Here is a 12,555-nt window from a genome sequence, read left to right on the forward strand (position 1 = left end):
GGCGCGGGGCCGGTCCGAGTGTGCGCGGGGAGCGCGGGGAGGGGGCGGCTCAGCCGCGGCGTCGCCGTGGAAACGCGCGGGGCCGCATCCGCAGGGCCGCGCTCAGCCCCGCCGCAGCTTTTCGGGGGGATGCGGAAAGGGGGGCGTCGTCATGGCAACAGCGGGAGCCCCCCGGACCGGCCGGGCAGCCCCGGGCCGCGGCGCCAGGGTTAGACGGGACGGGAGAGCACAGAGCCGCGGGGTGATGCTTCGCTGAGGCGCGGGTGCTGCGGGTGGGCTGGAGCCCCTCTGCTCTGGAGCCGGGCTGGGAGACTGGAGGTGCTCACCTGGAGAGGAGAGGGCTCCAGGGAGACTTGAGAGCCCCTTCCAGGGCCTAAAGGGGCTCCAGAAGAGCTGGAGAGGGACTGGGGACAAGGGATGGAGGGGCAGGACACAGGGAATGGATTCCCACTGCCAGCAGGCAGACTTAGATGGGGTACTGGGAAGGAATGAGGATGGTGAGGCCCTGGCACAGGGTGCCCAGAGAAACTGTGGCTGCCTCTGGATCCCTGGAAGTGTCCAAGGCCTGGCTGGAGGGGGCTTGGAACACCCTGGGAATGGTGGAATGTGTCCCTGCCCATGCCAGAGGGTGGAATGGGATGAGCCTTTAAGGTCCCTCCCAATCCAATCCATTCTAAGATTGTGTGATTAACCAAACACCCCTCTGAGAGGAATCAGACAAGATCAGTTGGGGACGTGACCTTCACAGCAGTCAAGGAGACCATAGCAGCTCCCCAGCCCTTGTCTGGCTTCAGTACCAGGGCAGAATCCACTCCCCAGCACTCCAACCACAGCCCCAAAGAAGGACCAGAGGATGTTAATGTGACATCCCCAAGATCCCTGGGAAGTGAAAGGATCATTCTGACTGGTCCTGTAGTGGAAATGCAGGGTGGACACAGTGCAGGAGTGCTTCCAAACAGTTCTGGTCAAAGCCAGGGCTGCTCACCTGCCCACCCTTCAGTATTCTGTGGCCACATGAGAAGTGCCTTCAGACACTTACACAAGGTCTGTCCCACTTACCTGCAGAAAGTGGGAGTGGAAGGAACCAAGGCTGGAAGCGCAAGGGCCAAATGTACAAAAAGCTGCTGAGAAGAACCCTCGCTGTGTTTTGGATGGGCTGGAGAGAGGTGACTGCTTGCTCACCACGGCAGCAAAACTCTGGCTGCTCTAAACCCAGGGCACAGTGTTCCTGCTCAATTTGGAGACTCTAGGAACAACCTCACAGTTTTAATGCATCTGCAAGTTCCTTGAGTTTTCTACTCCAAAATTTTTACCATATTAAAAATATTGAGTTAGACTCTGATGAAGCAACAGATCCTGCAAATCAGGAGGGAAGTAACAATATATTTCCTTCACTGCTACTGCCTTCTTCCCCACTTTCAAATCAAACTCCAGTGGCACAGTGTAGAAAAAGGTTTCCCAATATCAATCCTTTTATGCTGCAGAGGGAAGGTCAAACAGATTTGAATCAGGAGCAGAGTGAAACTAAGTCACTTGAAAAGCAACCATCAGTTCCCTGTTCCTGGCTGAGCTTGCTGTAAAATAAAACAATCAGGAATTCAGAATTATGAATTCCTAGGGAGCAGCTACATTAGGTAAAAAACAGGAAACAGCCTTGGCTTCCCAGTGAGTCCTCTCACTGATGTAACTTCAGACCATCTCCCTCTCTGTGCCTTAACTTCCATTTCTGTGACCTTTGTTGGAAGGGATCTCAACTTATACCTCGAGGCTTGGGGAGCTGTCCTAGGGAAGGGACTCAGGGGCTTTGGGCTGAGGGCAAGTGGAACAGGAGCCAGCAGAGCCCTGGCAGCCCCAAGGGCCAGCCCTGCCTTGGGGGACATCAGGGGGTGACTGTCCTGCTCTGCTCTGCTCTGGGACAGCTTCACCTCCAGCCCTGGGAATAGTTTGGGCCCCTCAGCACACAAAGGACAGCTGAGGGCTGGAGTTGTGTCCAGGGGACCAGGATGGTGGAAGGTCCCCAGGGCAGGACTTGGGAGGAGCAGCTGAGGCCACCTGGCCCGTTCAGCTGGGAGGAGAGAAGCTGAGGGCTGATCCTGTTGCTGTCTGCACCTTCCTCCCGGGGGCAGGTGCTGATCTCTCCCTTGTGGGACCAGCAATGGACCCGAGGAGATGGAACAAAGCTGCCTCAGGGGAGGTTCAGGTGGGACATTAGGAAAAGGTTCCTCACCCAGGGGCTGCTCAGTGCCTTGAAGAGGCTCCCCAGGGAAGCACCAAGTTCAGGGAGTGTGTGGACAACACTTGGTCCTTTGGTTTCATTTTAGGTGCTCCTGGCAGGATCAGGGTTTTGGACTCAATCATCCTTATGGATCCCCTGCAGCTTGACCTGTCCTGGGATTCTGTGAACTTTTGTTTACGTAAACCTATCTCTTTGTAATGCTTTTATGACTTAATTTATTCTGACATGAATTTTTCAACCCTGCTGGTCTATTAGTCCCCCAAGACCCAATGTGTGCAGGGCTGTGCTGCTCTGGGACTTGTTTTGCTGGGATTCATCCCCACAACGTCCTGCTATTCCCAGGATGGCAGCAGCATGCACACATCCTGTCTTCACCCACAGTCATGTCCCAAAGCCTGACACAGACTTCATAAAACCTGAAGCCCCAGGAAGCTGCTGCCATCCACAGCTTTTATTCCTACTGGGAAGGTCACTGCAGTGCTGTGTATCATTTTCATGCTTTCTAGGGGTATGTGTGTGGAGAAGTGGGTCTGGGTTGCCACATGTACAAAGCTGACACCTGAATGATGGCAAGTGGTGGATTACACTTTCAGTGTCACAGAGCAACCGGTTTTAATTGTCAGCAAATAAATCCAGACAAGGTAATTGGAAGGCTCTTTCAAAAATACTTTTCTTGTGTCTCCCGTTACTGTCAGCAAATGCTCCATGCTGAAACCAGAGCTGAGCAGATCAGGAGCTGCTGTGGCATCCCTCAGGTGAATTGTACAGCATCCCTGTCACCACTGCGATCACAAGAGACTGCTGTTTTCCTCTTGTGCCAATGCTGAGCAGAACAAGGAGCACAGGAGCTGTGCAGGGGAAAGCATTTTGCACTTTACCCCATTCTGCTCCAACAGCTCCTCTGGGTGCAGTTGTGGTTACACCAGGCCCATGAGCTGTGACCCACTGAACACCTGCTGGCTTAACAGCACTAACTTCTTATTCCCATTTGCAAGATAATCCTGTTCCAGGAGCTGCATACACCAGTAATAAATCTACAACCCCCCAACTCCATCCACATGCCAGCACAGGCTGTCACTTCCAACCCTTGTGCCACCTGCACCTTTCCCCCCTGTTTTTGGTTTTTTGGACCAAAATCACTGTACTCAGTTCTTACCCAAAGGAAAAACTTTATCACCAACCACATCAAAATGATGACTCTTTCAAATGATCCCAGGGTTTGCATCACCTCTCAAAGACATTCCCAGCACCCTCAGCTATTTGTTGGGATTTTCAGGCTCCTCAGCCAAGTTCCTGCTTTCATGACTTTTGCTCTTTGATGTATGAAATTGCTGTGTGAATGTTATAGTACCAACCTAAACTAGACTTCAGTAGGAATTGGAAATAGTTCAAGCCATTCCATGTGTGAAGAATAAATCCAAAAATTGTTTTAAATGCCCCTCCCCATTGCTCATCTAAAGATGGTGACAATCAGGGTTGGGACAGTCATCTCCCAATTGTAAACAGTCTGAAACCACAGACTTTAGAGGTAGAAATGTTATAGTAGGAAATAGGAGGGTCCAAGCAGTGATATTGCAAGGTAAGAGACTTATTGTGGTGGCAGGTGTCCCTGCCCATGTCAGGGGGTGGCACTGGATGGGCTTTAAGGTCCCTCCAGCCCAAACCAGCCTGTGACTCTGATTTAAGGACAAAACTTGTATTTATGTCAAAAAACATTAACAATAGAGGGAATGCTTTTTCAAATATAGGAAAAGGCCAGGACCAGACTGGAAATACAGTCCCAGATTCTAATTTTCACTTTTAACTGCAGTATTGATTTCCCTTTCACAATTCACTACAGGACACTTAGATTTGATCAATCCTGCACCCTGCATTTGATGAGAAGGCAGGTTTCTCTTTTGTCTTTTTAAAGACAAAAACCCAAACCAAAACCAAAAGGAAATCCCAAAAAACCCCACAAAACACAACAAAAAAAAGTCAGGTAGCCCAATTCTGAAACACATTCTCAAAAGGTTGTGCCCAGAGTCAGGTTAAAAACCGAGTTATGACAATGTCAGGTGCTTTCCCCATCAAACTACTGCTCCTACTGCAGGCAAAACAAAGCCCATGCAGCCAGCATGCAGGTCCTCTAGCCTTTTACTCTTGTATAGAGATTTATCCCAACCCCTTCCATCATACCCAGAAGAGATCTCAGGAATAATCACACTTGTGATGACCACCACACACCAGCCTCAGTGTTCCACTCCCACAAAAAAGTGCTGCTGGCAGAGCTGGAACACTGTGGGTGTTTGGGCTTTGCTGGTTCCTTACAGCATTATCACAAGCCACACACTCCACTGCCTGGCTCAGGATCTGGCACTACCAAAACCCTCCTGGCTTTCCAGAGGAAACCCATCCAGAAGGATGAGTCATGCTTGCTTCATTTGCACAGTGCAGGGCAGCAGCCAAACGAGACAGACAATGTGGCTCCAGTAACACTGAAAGAAATCTTGATATTTAAAGGAGTACTTAAAGTAAATTGGTTAAACACAATCTGCCCCCTCCCTGTAATTCATGAATAAGGAGGACTCAAAACACAGCCACTGTCACTGCAGGCTTGGCTCAGAAAGCTGAGTGCAGCTGGTTAGGAGCCATCTCTGCATTCCTGACCAAGGCTGGGGTGCCCACGGCCTCGGAGTGGCCAGGACATCTTGGGTTGGCACTGGGGTCAGATTCAAAAAAAGGGATTGTACCTACAGAAAAAGTAATGGTCAATGTCTTGTTATCACACATACTGGGAATATGCACATTCAACTTGCTGAGCTCCAAGCTCAATCCTTGCGTGTGATGTGTATTTTAGCAGAGTTCTCTGTGAAGTTGTTTTACAAAGAGGAGCACTTCCTGCTCAAGTCTGACCTACTCCATGATCAGAAGTATAAGCAAAGCAGCTTAACTCAAGTATGTGTATCTTAGGCTGTAAACCTGAACTGAACCATTCTTGCCCAGTGTGAATTCCTTAGGAAGCCCCCAGTACTCCCCTGAGATCTTGCAGTAATCAATACTGCAACACCATTTTTGTACTCATGTTAAAATACACCACCCTTAGCAAGCAGCTCCAATTTAACCCAAGAACTCCTTATCACCAATTACCACCAGGGTCAGGCACAGATAACACTGCAGCACCCAGGCTGACAACCTGATCTCATGGCAACACCAGGCATGGAACCACTCCAAGTTCAGGGTGAGCTCAGACCTGACCACTCTCCCTAGGACTCCCTCTGCCACCAGCATGGACACTCACCTGCAACAGGCAAAATGCAGCTTTTCAGAGGCCATCAGGTGAGAAACTGAATTTCAGAAGAATTGTTTACAGGATAAAGAAATTCCAGGAAAGACAAGTCACATTTCACATGTGCCCTGTGCTGACCCAATTCCTCTGGGCAAATGTGTAACCTGGGACCAGAGTTGCAGATGTCACGCCCAGCCACACCTGCAGAAAGAACAAGATGACACATGGGGACACAAAGAGCTCGTGCTGTTTCAAGCACACCACCAAGAGCCTGTCAAGAGCTACCAGGTCTTTCACTAAACCAAAGTAGTTTTTTTCCATAAAAGAAGGGTATGTTGTGATTTCCCCAGCACAAGGCAGAACAAGAACCCCATTTAACTGCAATGAACACAAGAGTCTGAGTCACCAATTTAATTTTATACAAGTCAAACTACACATTGTATAAAGAGTACAAGGCAGTTCTAGTATTTGCTACTGCATGTTACAAAAATCAATTTAACTATAAAGGGGATTTTTTGGGATGAATCTTATTCCACAATTTAAGTGAACTGGCAACTGTGGTTTAGCAAAGCCTTTGTTAAAACTAGAATTCTAGCTCCAAGAGAATACATTTCCAATAAAGTTCGGACCTACACACAAGAGGATTATAGTTCTCCTAGTCTGAAGCAAAACGTTAACATAAGTGAGTCAAAGGTGAGGGAAGACAGATTTCTTTACCTGGGTTTCATGTCCAATGGGGATTCAGAGGCTGACAAACCAAACAGCATACTAACAACTTGGACCACAGCCAAGAGACACCTTCGTGCCTGACAACAGTGACACTTGAGATTCAAGCAAGAAAAGTTTTTATTCTTTTCAAGTCTGGAACAAAGGGGTTTTCAGCAATACTGTAGGATACAGGTTCCAGAGTACCTTTGTTACCTTTAATACAGTCTCAGTATGACGGGAATGTTCTTTTGGCAAGTCAAGGTACAACCTAAGTCAACCTAAGTCCTCCAACTTGAATTTATTGCTGGTCTAAAATCTTCCTAGTACTGTTACTGTTTTATACAGTTTGCTGACTGCTTCCAAAATTAAGATAGACTGTGCAACCTGTCCAGCAAGGCAATCCTGCCTTTGGCAGCAAGCTGAAACCTATGAAACTAATGACACCCATAGTTCTAATGCCATGAAAAAAAATAGGAAAAAAGGATACTTTCAAAAAGCCCATATTTAAGCCTGTTTATATTCAGTTTATTTTTAATATAAAAACCACTTTGCATTGAAGAGTAGTTAAGTTACTCCTGCAGAAATGCTATAAAATCAAACTTTCAGCTCAATTTCTACAAAATGGGGACTCTTCTTGCTTTGTACCACCATTCCACCTGGTATTGTCAAATCTTGGATACAAATTAAACCTTTATGCCTTAGTTCTTAGGCCATTCACTCCTGCAAGCGAAATACCCAACTTCTGAAGTACTAACATAACACTAATGGCCTGACAGGTAGGAAAATGTTCCGTAAGTGTGCAAGGTGAGAGGAGAGTTGTAGTCCTAATCTCTTGAACTGGATCTTGATCGTGAGCGGGACTTTGAGCGAGACCTGGAGCGCGATCTGGACGTGGCTCTTTTGGGCGGCGACTCGGAGCGAGCCTTGGCAGACGGCTGCTGCTGTGGCGAGTTGGAGCGAGACCTGCTCCTGGACCTGGACTTAGACTTAGCATCCCCTTTACCATTTTCTTTGGGAGATCGAGACCTGGACCTGGATCTGGACCGGGACTTCTCAGACTTCTCCTTGGATCTGCTGTGCGAGCGTGAACCCCTGTCAGACTTGGGTTTGGATTTGCTCTTTGATCTGGACTTCCTGCTTTTTGATCGGGAACGGGAGCGGTCTTTGCTTCGTGACCTGGATTTAGATCTTTCAAAGAGAGAGAGAGTTTATTCTGCATGGCCTGCACTGCACTCCCAGCAGCTGTAAACACCTGTCAGTGAGGGAGCTCCTGCACTGGCAGCGCTAACACTGAGGCACTTACCGGGAACGGCTTTTGGAGACACTACGGGATCTGCTGCGGCTGCTCCGACTCCTCCGACTTCTGCTTCTAGACCGTCTCCTGGATCGTGACCTGCAGACATTTAAAATGTCATTCCCTTTCTCTTGGCCTGGTTGTGCCCAACATCTTTAAGTGTATGATGGAACGGATCTTAAACATCACCTTGTTCCACCCCCTGCCGTGGGCAGGGACACCTTCCACTACCCCAGGTGATTACATACATATTATATAAACCTTCTATTAAACTTTAAAAATTCTCTACAAATCTATTTCCTACACCAGGTTGCTCCAAGCCCTGTCCAACCTGGCCTTGGTCACTTCCAGGGATCAAGGGACAGCCACAGTTTCTCTGGAAAATCTTCCTGATTGCACTTAATACACTGTGCTATCTAGCAGCATAATCTAACAGAGAAAAGCTGCTACAGAACTTCTCAAGAGCAAGGGTGGTCCTACCAGGGTAGATTCAACATACTGTTAGTGAATCACATCTGAAGTTTCACATGTGGAAAAACTGCTCAAACCTGGCTCTGCCATATGATGCAAAATATTTCCTTCTACACTGAGGCCTCCTCCTACTCCTAAGCCATGAGCTCAAGGTAACTGCTGCAGGTAGGGCACCCATCCCCAGGCTGATTGTAACCACTTTTGCTGCAGTGACCAGCGTGTCCCCCGAGTTACCTGGACCTGCTGCCAGAGTAGGATCTCCTGTGGCTGGAGCGTGGCTTGTCCTCCACCAGCCTGATCTTCCTGCCATTTATCTCTGTGCCATCCAGCTTGTCCAGGGCGCGCTTCATGTCAGAGTATGACCGGAACTCGATCACTCCTTCATTTGTACGTTCTTTGTGGGCATCTGCATAGGTCACCTCCCCAGCCTGCCTCATGAAATCCTGCAGGGAGCACAGGGCAGCTACAGAACGGGGAGCTGTGCCCGCAGCACGCAATGTGCACAAACACTTTCAAATTATTCTACTGCAACAAAATCAACATTGCTAATAAAGGAAGTCATTGCTTCCTGATATGCACAACAGACTTCACACGGAACATCAATACCTACTTTTAAATCCTGCCAACTACAGCGACTGGAAAGGTTCTCAACAATCAGCCTGAACTCTGTACGAACGGGCGGTCCGTATTTATCTCGTCCCGACTGTCTCCGACTGCTATATCCGCCACCACCCCCACCTTGATTGTACAAAGAAACAAAGTTAGGTTGTCTCCTAGCACGAAGGAAGCTCAATGTTCTGAAAAAGTTAGTTTAACAGTCATATTTACTGGAGTAGGACTTTATTTCGCTAAGCCTCCAATAAACTTTGCAATTTTGCCATGATCTATATTAATGGCAAATCAAACAGACTAACATCCTACAAGTCTGTGCTCCTAAGATCTGTTAGAGAGTGACTGCTCCTTATTAGATTCACCTTGCTAAGTTTTATTTTACAGAACATTGTAAAATATAAAACTTAACTGATTACATGCATTTCTACATTTTACAAAAACGTTTACTAGTTACACTAAGTACTTACATCACAGTATGAGGTTTTTGGTGGTGGATTGGCCACAAAACACGCAAGGTAACAGTCACCTAGTTCAGTTTAACCAGTTTTGTCTAACCCTTGGAATCCTCACCATCACCCTGCGTCTAATGGCAAAAGGCTGCTGTCGTCATGGCTTCCGGTAAGGTCAGCCAAAGGGTCATAGGGCAAGGGTCACACAATGTATGGAAAAGCCATGGCCAGGAAAGGCAGTCATCTTAGCCTCAGTGGACACAGCCTCAGCCCCACTGGTCACTTTTAAATTGAAACATCAAGGACTTGTTAAAAAGTTTGAATTGAACATGCAACAATTTTAAAACAACATACATTTGATTTTTTTAAAAAGACAAAAACCCACCCCCCCCAACACCACGATTCCAAACACCAACGAAAAATCAACCTTAGTACTTTTAGTTACAGTACTAGGCCATTCAAGCTCTACACAGCTCGGCTCAAGAAGCTACACAAGCGAGCTGAGCACAGAAATATTTACAATACCCGCCCCCCCTTCAGAGCAACAGATTCCTGCTCCAAAACCTCCCCCCGCCCCTCCCATATATCCAACTGAATGAATCACGTCAAAGCTCACAGCTGGGCCCCCGCTACACAACGATAATTTATACAGTAACATTACTGATGCAACATCGCTGTCACATCTAAATGCTCCCAGGAATACTGGAGCCGTTAATTAGCAGAGCAAACCCTTTCTAGAAGGCCGCGATTTGGCAGCCACAACTGCTCCGGGATACCCGAGGGCACCGCTGGTGCCGAGGAAAACGCTGCAGCCCCAGCGGTGCACCGGGTACCCCCCGCTAACGACCTCCCCCACCCAGCCCCGGGGCGCGGTGCCAGCCGAGCCCTGCCCGCCCCCGGCCCTGCCCGCCGCCGCCCCGAGCCCCTCGGGGAGGGCCGGGCCCGGACTCACTGCGGCTGCTGTAACTGTAGCCGTCCCTGTCGCGGCGGGGGCCGCGGGCGTGCTCCACGATAACCCGCTCCCCGCACAGGTCCTTCCCGTTCAGCTCGTACACGGCATCGTCGGCGTCGCGGGAGTCCTCGAACTCCACGAAGCCGTAGCTGGGCAGAGGAGAAAGGCCGGGTCAGGCGGCGGGCGCACCGCGCCCCGGTGCCCGCTGCGAGCCGCGGCCGCTCCGCTCCGCTCCCCCCCGCCGCCATCTTGCGCCGGCGCCACGCGGCAGCGGCCGCGACATGGACGGGCCCGGCCGGCCCGGGGCCTCGGCAGGGGCGGACGGACCAACGGCGCTCACCCGTTTTTGAGATCGACCTCGAGCAGGCGGCCGTAGCCGCTGAAGAAGCGCTGGATGTCCTTCTCCCGGACGTGGTAGCTCAGGCGGCCGATGTAGACGCGCGGCATGTCCGCGGCGGTGGGGGAGAGGAGGGGAGGGAGAGGAAAGGAGAGGAGGAGGAAGAGGAAGGGAAAAGAAAAGAGACAAAGAGAGAAAGAGAGAGAAGGAGCGAGAGCGCTGCCGGCGTGAGGGGTGGAGGCGCTGCGGGCCCGCTCCGCACGGCCGGGCCTGGCGCACCACAATGGCGCCCGCCAGCCGCCGCCGCTTTTATAGCAGGAGGCGGGGCACGCACGACGTCACCGCGCCGCCGCGCGTGCTCGGGGGGCGCTGGTTGAGCGCTGTGTGTGCGCGCGCGCGCGCGCGGGAGCGCGGGCGGGTGCAGCGGGTGCGCAGGACCTGCGCGCGGTTCTGCGCATGCGCTGCCAGCTCGCGGCGCCTCAGGCGTCAGTGCCCCAGAGCCCCGCGGCCACACTCCTGCTGCAGGGGCAGGCACAGGCTGCCCTTCTCTCTCTGCCCCTCGGCATGCTGCAGACCTTTGCTGGTTCCCCCCTTGATGCTGCTCTTGCCCAGCTCGCTCAGCCTGTCCCAGCTTCCTTTCTGCCCTTCCCCGACCTCTTGCAGCTCAGTTCCAGTGCTCCTTTGGGCAGGAGCTGCCAGAACTGCAGCCAGGATTTCAAGTCCATGCTAAGCAGGATTTAGGCAGTGCCACAAGGACGTGCTCTCCATCAGGGAGGAAGGCAAGAGCAAACACCCCCAGCATTTCCTTCCCTGGGGCTGGGCTGACAGGAGTGGTGTTCCACCTCTCCCATATAGAGTTTCCATGGCTCCATCCCCGAGAGCCCCACTGCCCTCTCTTGGAGCAGCAATGGCCAGATCAGTCTGTCATTCTCTGCTGCCACTCAGGACGAGTTCTCCCTTGCAGGCACACGTCCTGGTGTGGATCAGCACTTGGCTTTCCTCTCTTCTCTCCCCACTGGCTGCTCTCAGATGGCCAAGGCCAAACACCTTTCTATTAACAGCAAACTTGGTCAGCTCACCCCTCCTTCCCCTGCAGATATTTAGGAATCTGGACATGGGTTTGAACACAAGGAATTCCCCAAACCATGCAATGTCCATAGAGAGATTGTGCATATTGAAAACTAAAGCTTCTAGGAAACAGAAGCCCAGCATGGAGGAAAATCAGCAGCCTCAGCATTAACTGGCTTTGGCATGACTACAACATCTCCTCCTTATTCAAAAGAATTCAATTGGAAAAGTTCAACTGGAAAAATCTGCTTCTTAGAACTATTAAAACAAGTTTCAAAGCAAGCTAGGAATTGGCCCTCTGTGACATCTGCCAATCTCACCAGCACATCCTTCCTTTCCTTCTCCAGGTTCTCCAATTTCCTCTTCAGAGATGCCACCTCCTGACGAAGAGTCACAGCCTCTTCCTGTCTTTCAGTGGCCTCTTTCTCCAGGGCAGCTTCTCGAGAAATCTGCTGGACTGCTGCGTTCCACCAATCTGCAGCAGGGAAGGGGAAGGAGAAGGGGAAGAGGACAAGCAAAGCAAAGTCACACTGATGTGCATCCTGCAGAGACAACAGCACTGTCTTCTCTGCCTGCCGGTGTTTGCCAGGCCCTAAGCATACAAGGGCTCCAAAGCTGACAGAAATGAAGGAAACTTCCAGGCAGAGAGAAAAGCAGGAATGAAAGGAGCAAGGTTCAGAGGGCTAGGAATGTGTGTTTGCTCTTGGCCTTGTGCAGAGTGAGCAATCCAGGAGGGACAAAGGAGAGGGGATGCCTGTGCAGCCCTGCTCAGAGGCCAATGGCCCTGGAGGCTCTGGCAGGGCCTGGAGTTTGGGGGAATCGAGCTGAGGCACCCAGCTACAGCTCCTTAACAGAGACACGGCCCATGAAAGACTCCAGCCCAGGAGCAGCCCTAGCACAGCCAGATGGCTCTGAAAGCCACAGCATCTTTCTCAAGAAAAAGCTTTCACTGGCACTTGGATGGATAAATTTCCTGCTGGTTGTTTTTCCCCTCTGCCATCTCTGAGCACTTTTCCTCTGCGAGGCATCAGCGAAATCCCTGCAGGTGGGACAGGATGGGGCAGTGGCTGGGGGAGGAGAAGCTGTACCTTGCTCAAGTTCCTCCAGCTGTTTCATGAGCTCCTGATTTTGGGCTCTGAGATTGTCCCTCTGAGCCTGTG

At 50.7% G+C, this 12,555-nt stretch overlaps 1 protein-coding gene across 1 annotated transcript; it reads right to left on the minus strand.

Annotated features, from left to right (window-relative positions):
* Nucleotides 1-6,911: 6,911 nt before the first annotated feature.
* On the minus strand, nt 6,912-10,618 carry SRSF6 (serine and arginine rich splicing factor 6). Its single transcript, XM_021548102.3, has 6 exons — nt 10,331-10,618; nt 9,991-10,139; nt 8,588-8,715; nt 8,212-8,420; nt 7,516-7,605; nt 6,912-7,400 (listed from the first exon to the last, which is right to left on the minus strand). The coding sequence occupies exons 1-6, from the start codon at nt 10,435-10,437 to the stop codon at nt 7,037-7,039; spliced, it is 1,047 nt and encodes a 348-aa protein (XP_021403777.2). The 5' UTR covers nt 10,438-10,618; the 3' UTR covers nt 6,912-7,036.
* Between the last annotated feature and the right edge of the window lie 1,937 nt (nt 10,619-12,555).

This window comes from Lonchura striata, chromosome 17 (genome assembly GCF_046129695.1).
Source record: "Lonchura striata isolate bLonStr1 chromosome 17, bLonStr1.mat, whole genome shotgun sequence".
NCBI classification, from domain to species: Eukaryota; Metazoa; Chordata; class Aves; order Passeriformes; family Estrildidae; genus Lonchura; species Lonchura striata.

Coding starts and splice junctions, on each gene's coding strand:
- SRSF6 (XM_021548102.3), bottom strand. CDS start 10,437: ATGCCGCGCGTCTACATCGGCCGCCTGAGCTACCACGTCCGGGAGAAG. Junction 8,716..9,990: donor CTACAGTTACAGCAGCCGCA/GTGAGTCCGGGC, acceptor TGTACAATCAAG/GTGGGGGTGGTGGCGGATAT. Junction 7,401..7,515: donor GTCTCCAAAAGCCGTTCCCG/GTAAGTGCCTCA, acceptor TCTCTTTGAAAG/ATCTAAATCCAGGTCACGAA.